We start from the raw sequence: 17,840 nt of genomic DNA, 5'->3' as shown, positions 1-17,840 counted from the left end.
TATCAGGCTAACTTCTGTTTGTTTCATCTGGGCTACCTTTTCTGGTAGTGTAGATTATTTGAAGTTAAAATAATTGATGTGTGCTACAATCTGATTGTCATAAAATTTATCAAGTGAATGACTGGTTTCATATGAGGACCAATATTTTATATCATCACACTTTAGATTTAATAATGCCAACCTTACTATTTGTTTCAAGTCCAAAAAGTTCTTCAAATAAAAACTGAATGAATATCATTACAGTAATCCAATGGTCTTTGTCTATATAGAAACTGTATTTCCAAAGTTTTAAAATTGTGTTTTAAAATCATAGATGAAAGATTGGTAGAAATAATGGCTCTAGGTAGTGGGATCATCGATTTCTTTATATTCTTTTTACTTTCCAATTATTTTGCAACAAACATTCATTATTTTCCAAATCAAAACAAAACATATTTAAAACTACAGTTGTAACTTTCTGGGGTAAGTGATTTTATATATTTGTGTGAGTGTGCATATACATACATACATATGTATACACACACACATATTTATTTATGTGCAACTATCAGACAAATTGACTAAATTCCATGAGCCTCCTTTCCCTACCCCTTAGGGCTGCCATGAGGATCAAAAACATTCATATAACGGAAGCACTCTTCCCATGGCCTGGTCCACAGGAGGTGCTCAGTAATGATGACTGGTCTTCATTTTCATCAGAAAGACAGAGAGAGGAGAGGAGATCTAGGCCTCTGGGATTGCAGGCCACAGACCGAGCCTTCCCCAAACTCAGGGCAGGAGAGGAGGAAGAAGGGCGGAGGAAAGGGCCTTGGGCTCTCGCGGCCACATGGTCTGCCTTCCCACGACACCGGTCAGTGGCTTTCCCTGTGCCAGGACAATCCCTCGCCTCTGCTTTCCTTGAGAGAGGCAGCAGGGCGAGAGAGAACCTACATTTTAATTCTCAAAAGCCAGGACTCCCAATTACCGTCGTGTCCTGCCTGCCTGAAGAGGCCATAACACCTGAAAGACCATTTTCATGGCGGAGTTCTGAGAAGGCCCGTGCTCGTGCCTTTTGACCTCCACAGCGGAGACTGTTTCAGTAGTTATTATTCCTTTTACTGTAAGTTTGACAATTAGAAGGACAGCACTAGAGATGACGTCCTCTCACATAACCGTTATGCGTGAGTGATTCCCAGCGTAGCTTCCAAGAAAGGTCAAGGAGGATAAGAGAACAGAAGGAGAGGAGAACCTTGAAAAGCCCCGTATGTAAAAACTTAAAAACTGACGAGAAGGGAAATCGGAACATTTTCTTCACACTAAGCTTCTGGGGAAAAATAATCAGTGGAGAGCAAGTTGTCCAAGGTTATCCAATTGTCTTTCTGCCCTAACAATCTGGTATTTGAGATGTTATTGTGTTTTTTAAAACCCTAATACTATACTTAGAATATTTCCCAATTAGCTTTGCTTCATTCTGTTGGGATGGGGAGCAATTTTATACTGCAGGGTAAGTTACTAATAGACATTTTGTTCTTTTTATCCAATAGCCATTTATGAGGAATTTCATTTTCTGATTAAGTAGAGGTTATTAGACATTTTCCACTAACAATTGTTAAGGCTGACACTAAAACCCTGACAAATTGTTTACTCACTTATTTTTCATTTTAGTGTTTGAAAGGGTGATAATATCGTACCCGGTCTTTGATTCACTTTTAAAAATAGCTTTCTTCCGGCCAGCTTCTGAACAACTGTTCATTTTACCAAAAGGCCATGACACACTCTCAACCCCTTTTTTGCTATAGGAATATAAACTTGAGAATTAATACCAGGTCATTTACCTGACAGAGTTAGAATAAGAGAAATCCTAACAACACAAGAAAAGTTCTGGTATGCCTTCAAAGCCTGTCAGGAATTGCCACAGCGCTCGTCCAAGCCACGTAGAAACTTTCATCTCTGACAGCTTTTGAAGTTGTACTTTCTTGTCTCTTGATATTTGAAATAATAATAGATATCATTTCTTTTATCTAACTTACCATAGAAGTAGGGTGACGTTCAATTTGTCATCCAAACTTGTACATTAGTTTGAGTGAAAGGGAATAGCCACGATTTTGAAAGGGTCCAAACTTCTCAAGCATTTAACTAAAAGTATGCTGACCTGAGGGAAGGCCATCTCAACCTCTACAGCGGGGTCTGTCACGTAAATGATGAGTAAGTCTCTAATATTCCAACAACCTGAAATCTCAAAGGTGATGGATGAAAGCACCATCTATAACATCTAAAGAGTCTTTTGATTCTCCGGTAGGGAGGGTGGCGAGTGTAACTTACCTGGAGCAGATCACCCTCGGGCAGCAGGACAAACATGCTTATGCCACCGTGGTATTTGAGCTCAAGAACCTGCATGGGTGGGTCTTGAATGACAGACAAATTGAACTTCCGCTCTTGATGCATCATGCGGACTGCTTTCCCAGGACACTGAAAGTCGAGTCAAAAATAAATACTTATAATTCCTCCTCATTTTACTATTTCACTTACTAACAAGATACCATCAGAACAGTGCTGGCTTTCTGATCAGTTAGTTCAGGAGGCTTTTCCTGACACGTACCCAACAAGGATCCCATCAGCGCATATCACAGTGGTGAAAACAGACTTTTAACTCGACTGCTTGAATTTAAAACTTCCCAACTCTGTGACCTTGGGCAAGTTACTTTATCTGTGCCTCCATTTCCTCCTCCATATAATGGTGGTAACAATAGGCCCTACTGTATAAGATTGATGCGAGTCAATGCAACTGACATTTAAAACATTGACTTGCACTTAGTTTTATCAGAAAATGTCTATAAAATAAGTAATGAATAATTATCCAATAACATTAAAAGTAAAAATAAATGCTATTCATTTTTTCTCTTACCACAAACAAAATATAGAATTCTGTAAAAATTGCACAATTTAAGAATGAGTTCTCATAAAAATTTTTAAAATCCTGTATAATATTTGACAACATTCCATAAACTGACTTGGGAGAAATATAGTATTACCAAATAAGATATAAATCTTACAGATCTAAAAACACCAGGAGGTGTAATAAACTCTTCATTTCTCAATAAATATTATGAAGGGTTGTCCTTGTTGACTGAGAGTCCAAACCTCCGAAGGAGCACTCCTGGCGCAATGAAGGAAAGAGCAAGCCTGCCTAGGCAGGCAGGTGAGTCAAACTGAGCCTGGCACCGACTGAAGATCCCAATGTAACAGTCACGAGGTCGCATTTCTAATGGGCAGGGACAGATTCACACATCTGGAGAAAGACTGACTTCAGTCTTCTATAAAAGGTAATTTTACCAATTTTTAATGTGATGGAATCAAAATTGACATCAGTAAAAAATGTCCACAGCCCATTATGTTATAAGCTATATCTTGTAGTTCTATTATAAGGGGCATGTGGACTGGCAGGAAGAATATTTAAAAGAATGATATCATATAGTAATATTTTTTTAGAGTAAAACTACTTTAGGAGCAAAAAATAAATGGAGGAGACATGTATGCTTTGTCTTCACTAATAGAAACGAGGCAACAAATATCATCTGCTGTAAAACACAATCTACTGGGGGAGGAGTTGAAGCAAAGAGTAGAAACAAAAACTCATAGCCCCAATCACTAAAATCCTAGTAGTGCCTAATATGCTTCATATTGTAACTATACAAGAAGCGGACTTGGCCCAGTGGTTAGGGCGTCTGTCTATCTCATGGGAGGTCTGCGGCTCACACCCCGGGCCTCCTTGACCCGTGTGGAGCTGGCCCCCATGCACAGTGCTGATGCACGCAAGGAGTGCCCTGCCACACAGGGGTGTCCCCCATGTAGGGGAGCCCCCCACGTAAGGGAGCCCCACGCGCAAGGAGTGCACCCCATAAGGAGAGGCGCCCAGTGCAAAAGAGAGTGCAGCCTGCCCAGGAATGGCGTCGCACACACCGAGAGCTGACACAACAAGATGACGCAACAAAAAGAAACACAGATTCCCATGCCGCTGACACCAACAGAAACAGACAAAGAACACACAGCAAATAGACACAGAGAACAGACAACTTGGGTGGGGGGGAAGGGGAGAGAAATAAATAAAATAAATCTTTTAAAAAAAGAAAAATAATGTAACTATACAGAGATTATTTCCATACAGCATTGTAGTTTCTTAGGAGTTATTATGTTTTATTACTTTTTCATATACAATTTCAAAATACATCTGTGTCCATCTCTTTGTTCTCACAGACACTTCCATTAAGAGGGTTTATCTACCCTCCATGTCAGCTGCCAGACACAAGCCCAGTAGAGCCAAGCCTAATGTGTTTCCTCGTCGCAGGTCCACTCTGAACTCAGTCTCTTCTCATTTCTGCTAGAATTTTGATACAATTGACCTAAGCAGACTTTTATTTACTATCTCCGCACTCACTAGGTGATGTTTGAATTCTATCCATTCTCTGTACTCCAATGCCTAAAACTTCTGATGTAGGAAAATTGAAGGAATATTTGAGTGAAATTTTTCCAATTGAAAAATAAAACTAAATTTTAAAGTGAAATCTGAATTTCTCTGCCTCAACATAAAACACTGAGTGATTGAAAGTAATCTTAGAGGTCAATTAATGGAATCAATTTCTTTTACATGTGAGAATGGGGAGGTCCACAGTGGTCCAATCGCCTTAACTGAGACAGCACAGTGACATGATGCAAGGCGAGGACCCCAACACAGTATTCCTTCCTGTGATATATTGACTATGCTAAGACTATTAGGTTTATCAAGAATATATGCTTTATGAAGAATAGTACTAAGATGTTTTAGATCTAAAGCAGAACTAAATGAAGAAACATAGATAAGCCACCCTTGGAAATACTAACTTTACTAATATAACTTTACCCTTTATTAAAGGAAATAAGTCCTTTCTTTCACTCAAGAAAAAGCATTGATGTTACATGATCTAACTACAGACCCACAGGTGGAATCATGAAAAATAAAAGGCAGGATTTTGTCATAGTTGCTTCTTTTAGGCCTCTAAACTAGAATATCTTAAAATAAATGCATAATTTAGTACCTCCATCAATTTTGAATTAATTTTAAGAGATGTCAATTTATGGGATTCCTTTAGTTGTATTTCACAACCAGCATTAGCAAGAAAATAGAAAGTGTATTTAAGGAAAAACTTTCCATATGGTATTGGCAAAACAGAAGAAGAAACGGGTCATGAAATAATGCAACCAGTGTTTATCTATGTATCACAACTTGCTGCAAAGGGATAATATTGGGGGAAAAACTCCTAAATTAAAGAGAAGCTTTACATACCTTGGGGGATTTGAAACGGCGAATTATAGTTTCACTCTTGGAAAAGGCTGATTCCCAAATACCTTTGAAATATACAGCATTAACCATCACCATCACAGCAGATGAGCTGATGACACCTTCACGAATGATATCTTTGATTTTGCCTTTAGAAAAAATAAAGAAAAGATGTTAATTTTAATGCAATTTTTAAAAAATGTTTTTAAAAAACTAATTCAATGGATCTGATGTCCAAAACACCCTGGGGAGTTCTGCCACATTCTCTAATGGGATGGGACACCAAGAATCCCCTGAGCAAAGGGACAGTGACTAGTGAAGGAGGATGGACCATTGACAAGCCCTTAATATTGATGGCTGTACTTGTGAATCTAATCTTTTCTTTTGAAATTGAAACTTTGCCTATTATTATAGGTTGCTTAAGAGTTACTCCTGAAAGCCTCCTTGCTGCTTAAATGTGGCCTCTCTCTAAGCCAAACTCAGCATATGCGGGACATGACTACTGGGGATGAGCCTCCCTGGCACTGAGGGATTACTACCAAGCAATGAAACTGGAAAAAGACCTTGACCAAAATGGGGAAAGGGTAAAGACAAATGAGTTTATATGGCTAAGAGATTTCAAATTGAGTCAAGAGTTAAAGAGGTTACACTTATGTCTGTCTCAGCCAGATCTCATTGACTGCCAAAATAAATACTGCCTCAAGTAGCAGGGCTTCTGAGGACTCTGGATACATTCAGACATTATAGGCAGGGTTGACAGCTCAGAATTCTGGTGCCCTACCAGTGGGCCTTGCTTTGGAGTTTATGCTCCCCAGTGTGACAGACTTGGACTCAGTTGTGGTTTTCCTACACATGGTTCTTCTGCCCCTTCTATCTGAACCAATAGTTAGTACTAGAGTTGATAGGTTTATGTCCAAGAAACTTGGATCTTTGGACTTTCCATGTGCCATTCAGGATCTGAATCTAAGCGAAGTTGTGACATCTATTCTCAGTTCACTGGCTCACCCGTGACAAAGAACAAGGAGATGATGATGGATAATGACCATCCCAGGGAACAGAGGGAGGCTGTAATTGCAAGCAAGATAATCCTGTCCATCTGCCTCATGAGATCTAGGCCCCCTCTCAGTTGGAGGCAGAGTGGCATCACCATCCCAAAATCCTCAGGATTGGGGAATGAACAATGGACTAGCGTAGACTTACTGTTATTCTACTATAAGTTTATTGTTATTCTAGCAATGGAAGAGCTTTTATCATTGATGTGGAGACAGTGGCCACTGGAGGTTCTGAGGGGAGGGAGAGGGAAAAACAGGTGTAATGTGGGGGCATTTTGAAACATTGGAATTGCCCTGGGTGACACTGTAGTGACAGATACAGGTTATTGTATATCTTGTCATAAATTACAAAATTGTGTGGGAGAGAGTTTAAACTATAAAGTAAACTATAATCCACACTTGGTAGCAATGCTCCAATATGTGTCCATCAATTGTAACAAATGTACCATACTAATGAAGGATGTTGTTGATATGAGAAAGTGTGGGATGGATAGGGAGTGGGGCATATGGGAATCTCCTATGTTTTTAATGTAACATTTATGTAATCTAAGTATCTTTACAAAAATTAATTAAATAAACAAGTAAAAAATATTATGAAAGGATACTTGCAGTATACTTTTGAACATTTACAACCTATACAATTAAAAACATAAATATATTTTAAAATATTAAAAGAACACCACATTGTGGACAAATATTAGCACAATTTTAAATAACAGCAATCATTATTTTGGATAGGAAGGTCTGTTCTTTATATAGAGAGAAGACTGCCAGCCTTAAAGTCGACAGTTGTCAGGATTCACAAGTAACAGACAAGTCTTGTGGAAAAATAGGACATTATACTCACCATGTGTCTCATGTTCAATCCATTTATTAATTTTATATCTGGTGTCTTCAATATCATTTGTAAAGTCAACTCGTTCCACGTTGGCATCATATAATTTTTTAGCACAATCAATGTAATTCTATAAATAAGAATACAGTTCTTGAATTTACAAATTACTACCAACTAAGCATATAAGAACTGTGTTTTTGAACTTGTTTCTTCATTTCCACTGTCACTGCCTTGCTCTAGGATTCAAGCCTGTCTCAAAGTTGAGTGTGCAGCATTTCTCTGTCAGATTAGTAAATATGGTTAGAAATATGGAAATGTGGCTAGAAGGGGAGCTGGGAAACTAGAAGTTAAATTTGCATAGCAAGTTCACCTTCAGCTTAGATGTTATGTTTACTTCAAATGGACTAGAAAAGGCTAGTGGAAATCAAGGCTAATACCCACCCCCTTGACTTTGTTAAGGTTTTCTCACCATAAACAACACGACAGCTTCCTACTAGTTTTGATACACCCCTTGCTGTTGAAAAGCTATCAAGGCTAATTATTGGTCTTAAGATAAAGCCCAAGCCCCTGACCTGGTTTACAAGCCTCTGATGGTCTCATTCCACCAACATCATTTCTAGCCATTTCCCTCTTCATACTCAGATCTCCAGCCATACCCAACTTCTTGCAACTGCTCGAAAGTACCATGCTTCTCTCTTGGGACCTTTGAATAGCACTCTTTCTGCTTGGAATGTTCCATACATCTCAGGTTACACCCTACTCATTTTACTGTTCCAAGTCTACATGTCTTGATCAAAGTCTTCCCAGCCCCTCCAATGTCCTATAAGAGCCCCCGCTTTCATTTTTCTTAACTGCTATCAAATGCATCTGTATTGCCATCACTTAGAACCTTGATTTGCACTTAATAGGTGCTCAAGAAATATTTATTTTTCTTAATACAAAGAAATCATAACTATCTAATTATCAATATATCAAGAATACAACAAATGCATACATACACATTTTTGGCAGTAGATCTTCATAAATGGAGAAAACAGGTTTCATTACAAGCCATAGGTATTAGTGAGTAACCTGGTAAATTTTAATGGATTTTTCAACCCTAAATAGTAAAAATTGGCTAGTTGTCCATTGTCTAGTTCTGGCATGAGATTAGCTCTATGACGCAGGTATTGTGTGTAACTTCTATGCATGGGGTTCTTCTCATCTACTGAATCATTCATCTTTTCCTCCACCTATTTTATACATCTGCCCATCTATCCAACAACCATTTATTCATTCAGATACAAAAGGGAGCTTTTAGGGTCAGTCTCTGACCCAGAGCAGTTGATGGTACAAGTTGTCATCAAGAAATAAATTTGGCAAGGAGAGGAGTGATGTATATGTTGCTACTCTCCATGGCCTCTTAAAAAACTCTAGAAAAGTTTATGGACCTCCATAAACTTTGTGGATTTTTAAAATTATTTTTGCTCAGCTAGTATTTCTTGCTGATCTCCACCAAAGTCTGTTGTTTGTGTCCTTAAAAAAGAGACCAGATGTTTAAATGACATGAAGAATAAAATATACAAGGACTTTACTCCAGCTCTTGGATTTGGTTCCAAAGTACTAATCTTAGCCAAGTCTTGGGGCTGCCCATCAACTTTTTCTCTCCCTTCGCTTACATTTTCTCCTATTTTCTATGGCGGTTTTTCCAATCAATCCATCATTTTCTTCAGACCCTCAAATCCTCTGTATCTATCGTTATTGGCTAAAAATGTTATTCTGTACTTCCTTGAAATGGAAATCATTCTACATATTTCCCTTGATTTCTTTATCTCAGAGAAAGAAGTAACCCTCTCCTTTCCAGGAAAAGAACTTTGCCAGTAATACTATCCCCTCTCACCTTCTCTAGAATTATGACCCATTATTTTCACCCTTGCCTTTCTTGCTTCAATCTTTGCTTCTCTGGTATCTTCTTTCCTTCAACCCAGGAACTGTCCAAATTCTCCAATATCCAAAAAAATTCTGTCATCAATTCTATTTTTGCTTCAAGCCACCATACATCCTCCTTAACTTTCACTGCCATATCTTCCAAAAGAATCATTTGTGCTCAATACTTCCACCTCCTCACCACCCATCCTCTCCTTATTCCTTTGCCCCTATAGTACTGAAACCATTCTCTCAAATCCAATATTTCAACAAACATTGTTGAGCACCTGGCATATGCTATGCAGGGTATCAGGCATTCTCATTAAGGATCTCTGATTTTTCCAACCCAGATGCCATTTCTCTTCTCATTCTAAAATGAGTATTCTGTAGTAGTTAACGTCCACTTCCAACAACTCTCTCATCTCCTGGTTTTTGCAAAGCCATGCTCTCCTGATTATCATCCCACCTCTCTGTTTCTGTGATTTTTTTCTCAGTCACATTCCCTGGCTCTTTTTTCTCTGTTTACATCTGTCATTTTCTTATTCTGCATGTTAGCTCTGCAAGTTCTCATCCATAATCAGGACTTCAGTCATCCTCTCCATTCTGACGACCCCTCAGACCTACCTTGCTGATCTGGATTTCTATCCTAAGCCCCAGAAGTGATTTCCAACTCTGTGCTGCTCATCTTCATTTGGATGTGCTGCTGATGTCTCATATTTGTTTTGATTGGTTTTTAATTTTCCAATCAATACACACGTACACTCTTTAATAACTTAGAAGTTAATATATGAAACTAAACTCTTTAAGATCGCTTTGCTGCCCCCAACACACATACATATTCTAACAGACACACCCCACCACCACCACCACCATTATAATTTTGGTATGTGTCCTCCTAGGTATTCATATTTGACTTTTGTAACTATAAATATGATATAAGTATATATAAGTATTTAAATATATAGTCTTAGAAATGTGTGATACTGTCTGGGATTTTTTACATAAATAGTATCACATGGTACATTTATCTGAAAATTACATTTTTAACTTGATTTTTAGTCTTCCCCTGCCCCCAAGATGGCTCCCTCATCTGTGTGCTCATTGTTTGCTCTGTCTGCTCATTGTCTGCTCATTGTTTGCTTATTGTCTCTTCTTATTGTGCCTGCTCATTGTGTCTGCTCATTCATCAACTCATTGTGTTAGCTCATTGCATCAGCTCATTGCTTCAGATCATCTTTTGTAGGAGGCACCAGGAACCAAAACTGGGACCTCTAATGTGAAATGTGGGCACCCAACAGCTTGAGGCACATCTGCTCCCCTAACTTGATTTTTAAAAGATCTATCCTCATTTCACAATACAAACACATTCTTTTTACCTGTTGTATAGAATTTCACCATATATTTTCCATTTTATTTAACTATTAGTATGTTCCTGTTGATGGACATTAATTTTATTTCTAAATTGTCACTATTACAAATAATGCCACAATAAATATCTTTAAAATGTTTCCATGACAGTATTTCTCTGGGATAGATTCCTAGAAGGTGAATTGCTTACACCCAAAAGTAAAGTGGACAGTCCACATACTTCCATAGTGGTGTTTAAAAGGATAACTTTCCTCGCACCCTCCACAGTGCTTGATAGTAAACATTTCACTCTTGCCTGGCCACAGAGTGAAAATTGAACATTCATTACAGTATTCATTTGAATTTCTAGGATTCCAAAAGAGGTTGGGCAACTTTATACTTGCTCTTAGCTACTTGTATTTCCTATGAGGAAAGTGTCCATTTTCTACTGGGTAGTTTGCCATTTCCTTAATGATCTGTAATAATTTCTCATTTAGTCCATTTACAAATCCTTTCTCTCACAGTTGTGTTCAGTATTTTCTCCCAATCTGTGGTGGCTTTTTAAAATAATTTTAAAATTTCTGTATAGATTATGATAAAAGTACACAAATCCTGAGTGTTTCAGACCCCTTTGGACACCTTCAGATCATCTCGACCCCCCCTCTTTTTCTAGCCATGAATGCAGTGACCAGTTCCGTGCAGGCTATGACCTGGCAGCATCTCGCCTCAGTCCCTTGCTGCAACTCTTGCTGCCTGATCTGCAGTTATGCTGTTGGTGTCACATGGGTTTCTGTGGGATTCTGTTGTGCATGCATGAATGCATTGTCAGAAGAGTGAAGGAATTAGTGTTTGAGGAGTGAGGGGAGCCAAAATATAAACACTTCCACTTTCTTTCCAAGGTGAAGGTCCTGAGACACACTTCATAAGATTTCTCAGAAAGTCCCATGAGTTTGAACAACAAATTGGCCATAGCAGAGGACAAATCAACAACTAGTCTATGAGTTCGCTCTCTCCTCTTTCCTGTTTCCCTCCTTCTGTCCATCTACCTTGTTCCCTGGGGACAGCTTCCTCCCAAAATTGCTCAACTATAAGTTTTTATTACATGCTTTGCTTTGTGGGGAGGGACAGACAAGGTTAAGGCAATCAAAGTACTGCTTGATACATTTTCCCAGAGGGAACATACAAGGGAAATCACCACTGCTATCAAGATACAGAACGTGGCCAACATGGTAGAAGCCCCTTTAATGCTCTCTATCAGACCACCACTGTCCAGACACCTAACACCATAAAGTAATATTGTCTAGAAATAATATTAATAGAATATTGCCTAGAAACGATATAAATATATTATAAATAGAATCAATAACTATATACTCTTTTGTGTCTGCCTTCTTTCACTTACTTGTTTGTGTGCTTCATATTTGCTCTATTTTCAATGCTATATGAACATGCCATAATACATTTGTACTTTTGACAGTGTTTGAATATATGAATTACTTACTGTTTCGGGCTATGACTAATAATACTGATGTAAATTTTTCTGTTTTGGTGCCCATATGTCTGTATTTCTGTTGAGCATATTCCTAAAAGTAGAATTGCTAGGTATCAGAATATGTTTATGTTCAATATTAGTGGGTCCTGAAGAACAGTATTCCCAAATGGTTGTAACAGTTTGCACATTCACGGGCAAGATATTGAAGTTCCGATTGCTCAGTATATTCCACTACTTGGTTTTATCTTCCTTTTTCATTTTAGCCTTTTTGGTGAGCATAAAATAGAATTACCTTGTGGTTTAAATTTGCATTTCTCTAATCACTAATGAGGTTGAGTGTACTTCCATACATTTACTAGTCATTTAAATATGCTCTTTTGTGAAGTTCAGGTTTTTGCTTTTTTTTCTACTGGGCTGTTGGTCTTAGTGGTTTGTAAGATTTTTTAAAATTCTAACTTTCAGTGCTTTGTTGCTTATATATCTTGAAATTACATTCTCCCAATGTGGCTTGACTGTTCACGCTCCTCCTGGTATCCTTTAATGAAAAGAAGTTCTTATTTCTAATGACACCTATGCTATGGGTTTTGTCCTTTTCTGATTAAAACTTTATGTATACTAAAACAAAGACGAAGAAATCTTTGCCTACCCAAGGTCAAGAGGATAACAATCTAGTTTTATCATCCACAAACTTAATTATTTCACTGTTCACATGTGCGTCTTTGATCTACCAGGATTATTTGGGGGGGTATAGTGTGAGATAGGGGTCAAGATACATTTTTCTACATGACAGCCAATTGAACCAATTTATTAAAAACACCATCTCTTCCTTAATACTCTGCAGAGTAACCTTTATCATAATCAAGTTTCTACTCTTTTCCATTGATCTATTTGCTATGTTTGCACAAATATCACCAGTTCTTAATTATTCTAGTATTTAAGTATTGATTTTCAGCACTGTAAATATTCTATTTTTTCCATTTTCTTTAAGGTTGTCTTGATTTTTCTTGATTCTTTGCATTCCCATATAAAATTTTAAATCAGCTTGTCATTTTTAAATAAACAGTAGATATATATTAAGAAAACTGGCATCCTTATAATATTGAGTGCGCCATCAGTGAACATGGTATATCCTTTATTTTAAAAGCCTTCTTTAATTTCTCTTAGCAATGTATATGTTGGTTTTGCTAAATTCACTATTAAATCTAATAATTTGTAGATAAATTCTTATTTTTAGCTCTACAATTATTATCTGTGAACAATGATAGTTTTTTATCCTCCATCCTAATCCAAATACCTTTTACTTATTTTCTTTCAGACTATGACCTCCAATGCATTTGTTTACTACAAGTGTTACAAAAAACATCCTTGGAAAGTAAATGTGGCTCAACTAATAGAGTGTCTGCCTACCATAATGGACTCGAACCCAGGGCCTCCTGGCCCATGTGGTGAGCCGGCCCACATGCAGTGCTGCCACGTGCAAGGAGTACCATGCCAGACAGGGGTGTCCCCCCGTGTAGGGGAAGCCCACACGCAAGGAGTGCACTCCACAAGGAGAGCCACCCCATGTGAAAAAAGCACAGCCCACCCAGGAGTGTCACCGGACACACGGAGAGCTGATGCAGCAAAATGACATACGAAAAAAGGTACAGATTCCCAGTGCTGCTGAAAATGCAAGGAGACACAGAAGAACACACAGCAAATGGACACAAGCGAGCAGACAACACGGGGCGGGGCGGGGGAGGTAAGAAATAAATAAAATAAATATTTTTTTAAAAAATCCTTGTCCTTTTTCTGATATCAGGGAGAAAACATTTGATATTTTAATAAAAATATTTTATGTAGAAAATTCCCTTCCATTATAATTTGTAAAAGTTTAGTTTTCTTTATCTTTTGAGTTGATATTAATTTTTTCTGCTTTAATCTCTCAATATAGTGAATCATATTTATTTTTAAGAGTTAAATCAACATTGAATTCCTAGAATAAAATCTACTTGGTCATGATATTTTATCTGTCATATATCGTTTTATTCAATTTGTTAATATATATTTTAATTTGTTTCAGCTAAGTTTAGGAGAAAGCTTGGTCTATACTTTCTTACTGTTTTCAATTAGATTTGAGTCTTAAAGTTATGTTGGTCTCATGAAATTAGTTGGGAAGTATTTCCTTTTTGGGGGGCAATATTTGTATAAGATGGGTGTTTCTTTTTCCTTTGTGTGGAATAATCCACTAATGAAGCCCTGTGGTCCTAGAGTTTTCTTTGTGACCAGGTTTTTTAATCATGAATCCACTTTCTTTAATAGATTTATGAATATTCAGATTATTTATTTCTTCTCAAGTCAATGTTGGTAAATTTTTTCTTAGCAACTTGTCAATTGCATAATTTTTTCAAATCAATTGCATAAATTATTTATAATGCTATCAATTAATTATTGTATAATCTGTAGTTATGTTCCCTATTTTGTTCCTCATGTTAATAAGGTGTGCCCTATCTCTTTTCTCCCTGGCTAGTCACGCAGGGATTAGCAGTTTTATTGGTCTTTAAAATATTTATATTTCGTCTTTGCTGGTTTTCTTCATTGTACATCTTTCCATGACCTTAAATTCTGATCTTACCATTACTATTTCTTCTAATTTGGGGGGATTACTTGCTATTCCAGTTTTTAACTTCTTGAGATGGATACTTAGATAATTGGTTTTCAGTCTTCTTTTCTAGGAATATATTTAAGGCTAAAACTTTGAGTAATAATCTATTCACATTTAATGAAATGTTATAATTAAGCTATATCAACCATACTATTATTTTTTATGTGTCCCACCTATCCTGTGTTTATTTTTCTCTCATTTATTGCTTTTTTGGATTAATTAAATATCTTTTATTCTTTTATTTCCCTGCATTAACTTGTTAAGCACAATACTTTATTACTAGAGAGTCTAAAAAGTATCCTTATATTATTAAACTAATATAAATGTAGACATTTAGTAATTTTCAGATAATGCAAGGACCTTAGAACTTCTTTATTTCATGTTTCCCCATTACCTCTTTTGCTATTGTTGTCATGTACTTTAATTCTACATATATTTTAAACACATACATATTATCATTGTTTTATGTAGTAAACCTTTATCCAGACTTATCCATATATTTATCTCTTCCTTTGTTCTTTGTTTTTTCCCTACATATCTTTGCTTCCATTGGAAATATTTACCTTCTTTTATTGAATTATCTTCAATAATTACTTTCATTCACATTGACTAGAGATAGATTCTCTCAGCTTTCTTTTTTCTGACAATGTCTTCATTTTGAAAGATATTTTCATCCACTTAAACTTCTGGACCACCAGTTATTTTCTTTCAGCACTTTGGAGGTGTTATTTTATTGTTTTTCTGACTCTGGTGTCTCAGACTTAGTTATAAGTCTTGCTATTGCTCCTTTGATGTTAATATGTCTTTTTTATATGGTTTCTCTTAAACTTTTCCTTTGTCTTTGTTTTTTTTCTGTTATGTGCTGAGGCATGATTAGTATTTCTTGAAACTTTAGTCTGATAGAAATTATTGGTTCAAGAATATTCTTAACCACTACCTCTTCAAATACTGATTTTTTCCTCATTCTCTGTCATCTCATTATGGGGATATAATTGTTTTATGATAGACCTTTCTATCATGCCCACATGTCTCTTTCTCCCTTTCCTGTATTGTCTATCCTTTTTGCTCTCCAAGTTTCAGTTTGGTTATTTTCTCTGATTTATCTTCCAAAACACCTACCCTGTCTTAAGCTGAGTATAATATTCAATCCATCTATCAATTGCCTAATTTTGGGTTTTTTTTTCTTTCCTAGAATTTCCATTTGATTGTTTTTTAACATTCTATTTTACCACTAAGATATTTTCTGAACTTCTGACCTCCATTTTAAAAGATAGGTTAATCACAAATACTTTAAATATTGTTTGATAATATCCAATATCTGCATATTCTGTAAATCTGGTTTTTTTGTTTTGTTTTCTTTATCCCCACCCCCCCCCTTGCAGCTTGCTTGCTGTCTGCTCTCTATGTCCATTTGCTGTGCATTCTTCTGTGTGCCTGTATTTATTTTTATTTATCCCCCTTACAGCTTGCTTGTTGTCTGCTCTCTGTGTCCATTCACTGCACACTCTTCTGTGTTTTTACTTGTCTCCCTTTTTTTGTTGCATCACCTTGCTGAGTCGGCTTTCTGTGGTGCTTGAGGGCCAGTGGCTCTCCACAGCAAGCAGGCAAGCCTGCCTTCACAAGGGGGCCCTGGGACATGAGCCCAGGGTAGATGGGAGTCCAACAGATTGAGCCACAGCCACTTCCCTCTGTAAGTCTGTTTTTATTGTATTCCCTTTTTTTTTTTGTTTTCAGTTGATTGCTTTTAACTCCTGGTATGACTCACAATTCTTTATTCAATAATTAACATTGCAAATGAAATTTTGAAAGAAAATTTGAAAACGTGATGATAGTTTCTTTCTTGAGGGAAGCAGTTCTAGCAAGCAATTAGAATAGGGACTCTTAACTTTATTCTAGTCTGGGATTGAGCTTATTCAAAGTTGTTCCAATCATTGTGAGACCTTACTTATTTCTGGTTATCTCTATTGACTAGAGTAAAGCCCTAAGAGTGTCTCAACTGAAAGTCTAGAATGTTTTCCAGGGCTCCTTTTACTTGGCAATCTTTGAATTCTGATTTTGTCTCCATAGTCCTGTGAGACTTCCAAAATTTCTGCTCAGTTTATTGATGAGTCACTCTCACAGTGCTGTTCCTATAGTGGTAATATTCAACTCAGTCTCATGTTAGAGGTCCTTCCAGTTAATTCCAAAGTATATAAAGAAGGTTGGGATTGAGGTAGTAGAGATTGCCAGAGGCATGGGGATGATAGAACAAATTTGAAGGCTATTAAGAAGGTGTAATCTGTTCTAACTTATTCACTTTTCTCACTGACTCAAGTCAGACTAAAAGCCAAAGGAGAGACCATTACAGGTAGGTGTCCATTTTAGGGCAAGGGAGCCCTAGTGACCTGAGCAAGATGGCAGAGTCTCATCAGAGTGAGAAGGGCATTGACATCCAGGAGTGACCCAGGACAACAGAGACCAGACAAGATAAGGACATCTCCTTGGCTGAGAAGTCCAGCTGTGGAAATCAGGGCTCAGGCAGAGTCCAGAGGCTTTTGTGAAGAGGGATGTCTCATACAGGGTGAGGAAGGCACCTACATGATGTGCCAGAAATAGTGAGAAGGACATCCCTGTGGAGCAACAGACCACCACAGTGTATGGGAGGCTGAGTGGGGTGAAGAAGCATATGCATGGAAGGGCAGTCTTGTGGGGATGTGTCAGATCTCTTCTGTGATGATGAATGTGGGCAACAGCATCAGTGATAGGAGATTGGTTAATGTACAGGGATTGGTCAAATAAGTAAATCTATAAAGGATAAGGGGATCCTGGTTTCTCACTGATGGATAAGGGAGTTAAAAAATTAGAAAGGGAGAAAAAAACTAACTCTCTGGTGTGAAATTGGAATTGGAGATACTAGTATGAACAGTATGCAGTATCATATAAAGAAAGCAACATTGAATCATATAGATGCATATAATTCCCTGAAGTGACTGGAGAAATGACTGCTTTTAGGTTTAAGGCAAGAAAAGAAGATGAAACTGGAACATCATTTTGTGTCTGAAAGTAAGAAAATGCTCAAGGAATGATGGGGACATGTAAAAAAGGCACAGAAGCCAGCTTGAAGGGGTTCCTACTGGCCAAATGAGGGTTAATTTGAGCAGGAAATGCATAATGGACTTTAAACTTTTTATTAAATCAGACACCATGAGTGCACATTGATATAAACAAATAAATAAACAAATGTTCAATCCAGAATGGAATATTTACACAGTCTCTAAATGCTTCCCCATAAA

General features: G+C 37.2%; 1 protein-coding gene across 1 annotated transcript in view; it reads right to left on the bottom strand.

The window, feature by feature from the left end:
* SERPINB7 (serpin family B member 7) overlaps positions 1-17,840 on the bottom strand; it is a 60,895-nt gene that overhangs the window by 2,273 nt on the left and 40,782 nt on the right. Inside the window, exons 5-7 of the mRNA XM_004452920.4 lie at positions 7,193-7,310; positions 5,300-5,442; positions 2,302-2,448 (exon numbers count right to left, since the gene is read on the bottom strand). Of these exons, the coding sequence (XP_004452977.2) occupies positions 2,302-2,448; positions 5,300-5,442; positions 7,193-7,310 (408 nt within the window). The remainder of the gene's footprint in view (positions 1-2,301; positions 2,449-5,299; positions 5,443-7,192; positions 7,311-17,840) is intronic.

This window comes from Dasypus novemcinctus, chromosome 16 (genome assembly GCF_030445035.2).
Source record: "Dasypus novemcinctus isolate mDasNov1 chromosome 16, mDasNov1.1.hap2, whole genome shotgun sequence".
Lineage (NCBI taxonomy): Eukaryota > Metazoa > Chordata > Mammalia > Cingulata > Dasypodidae > Dasypus > Dasypus novemcinctus.
The sequence above is the reverse complement of the archived record's forward strand: the minus strand, read 5'-3'. Positions and strand labels throughout refer to the sequence as shown.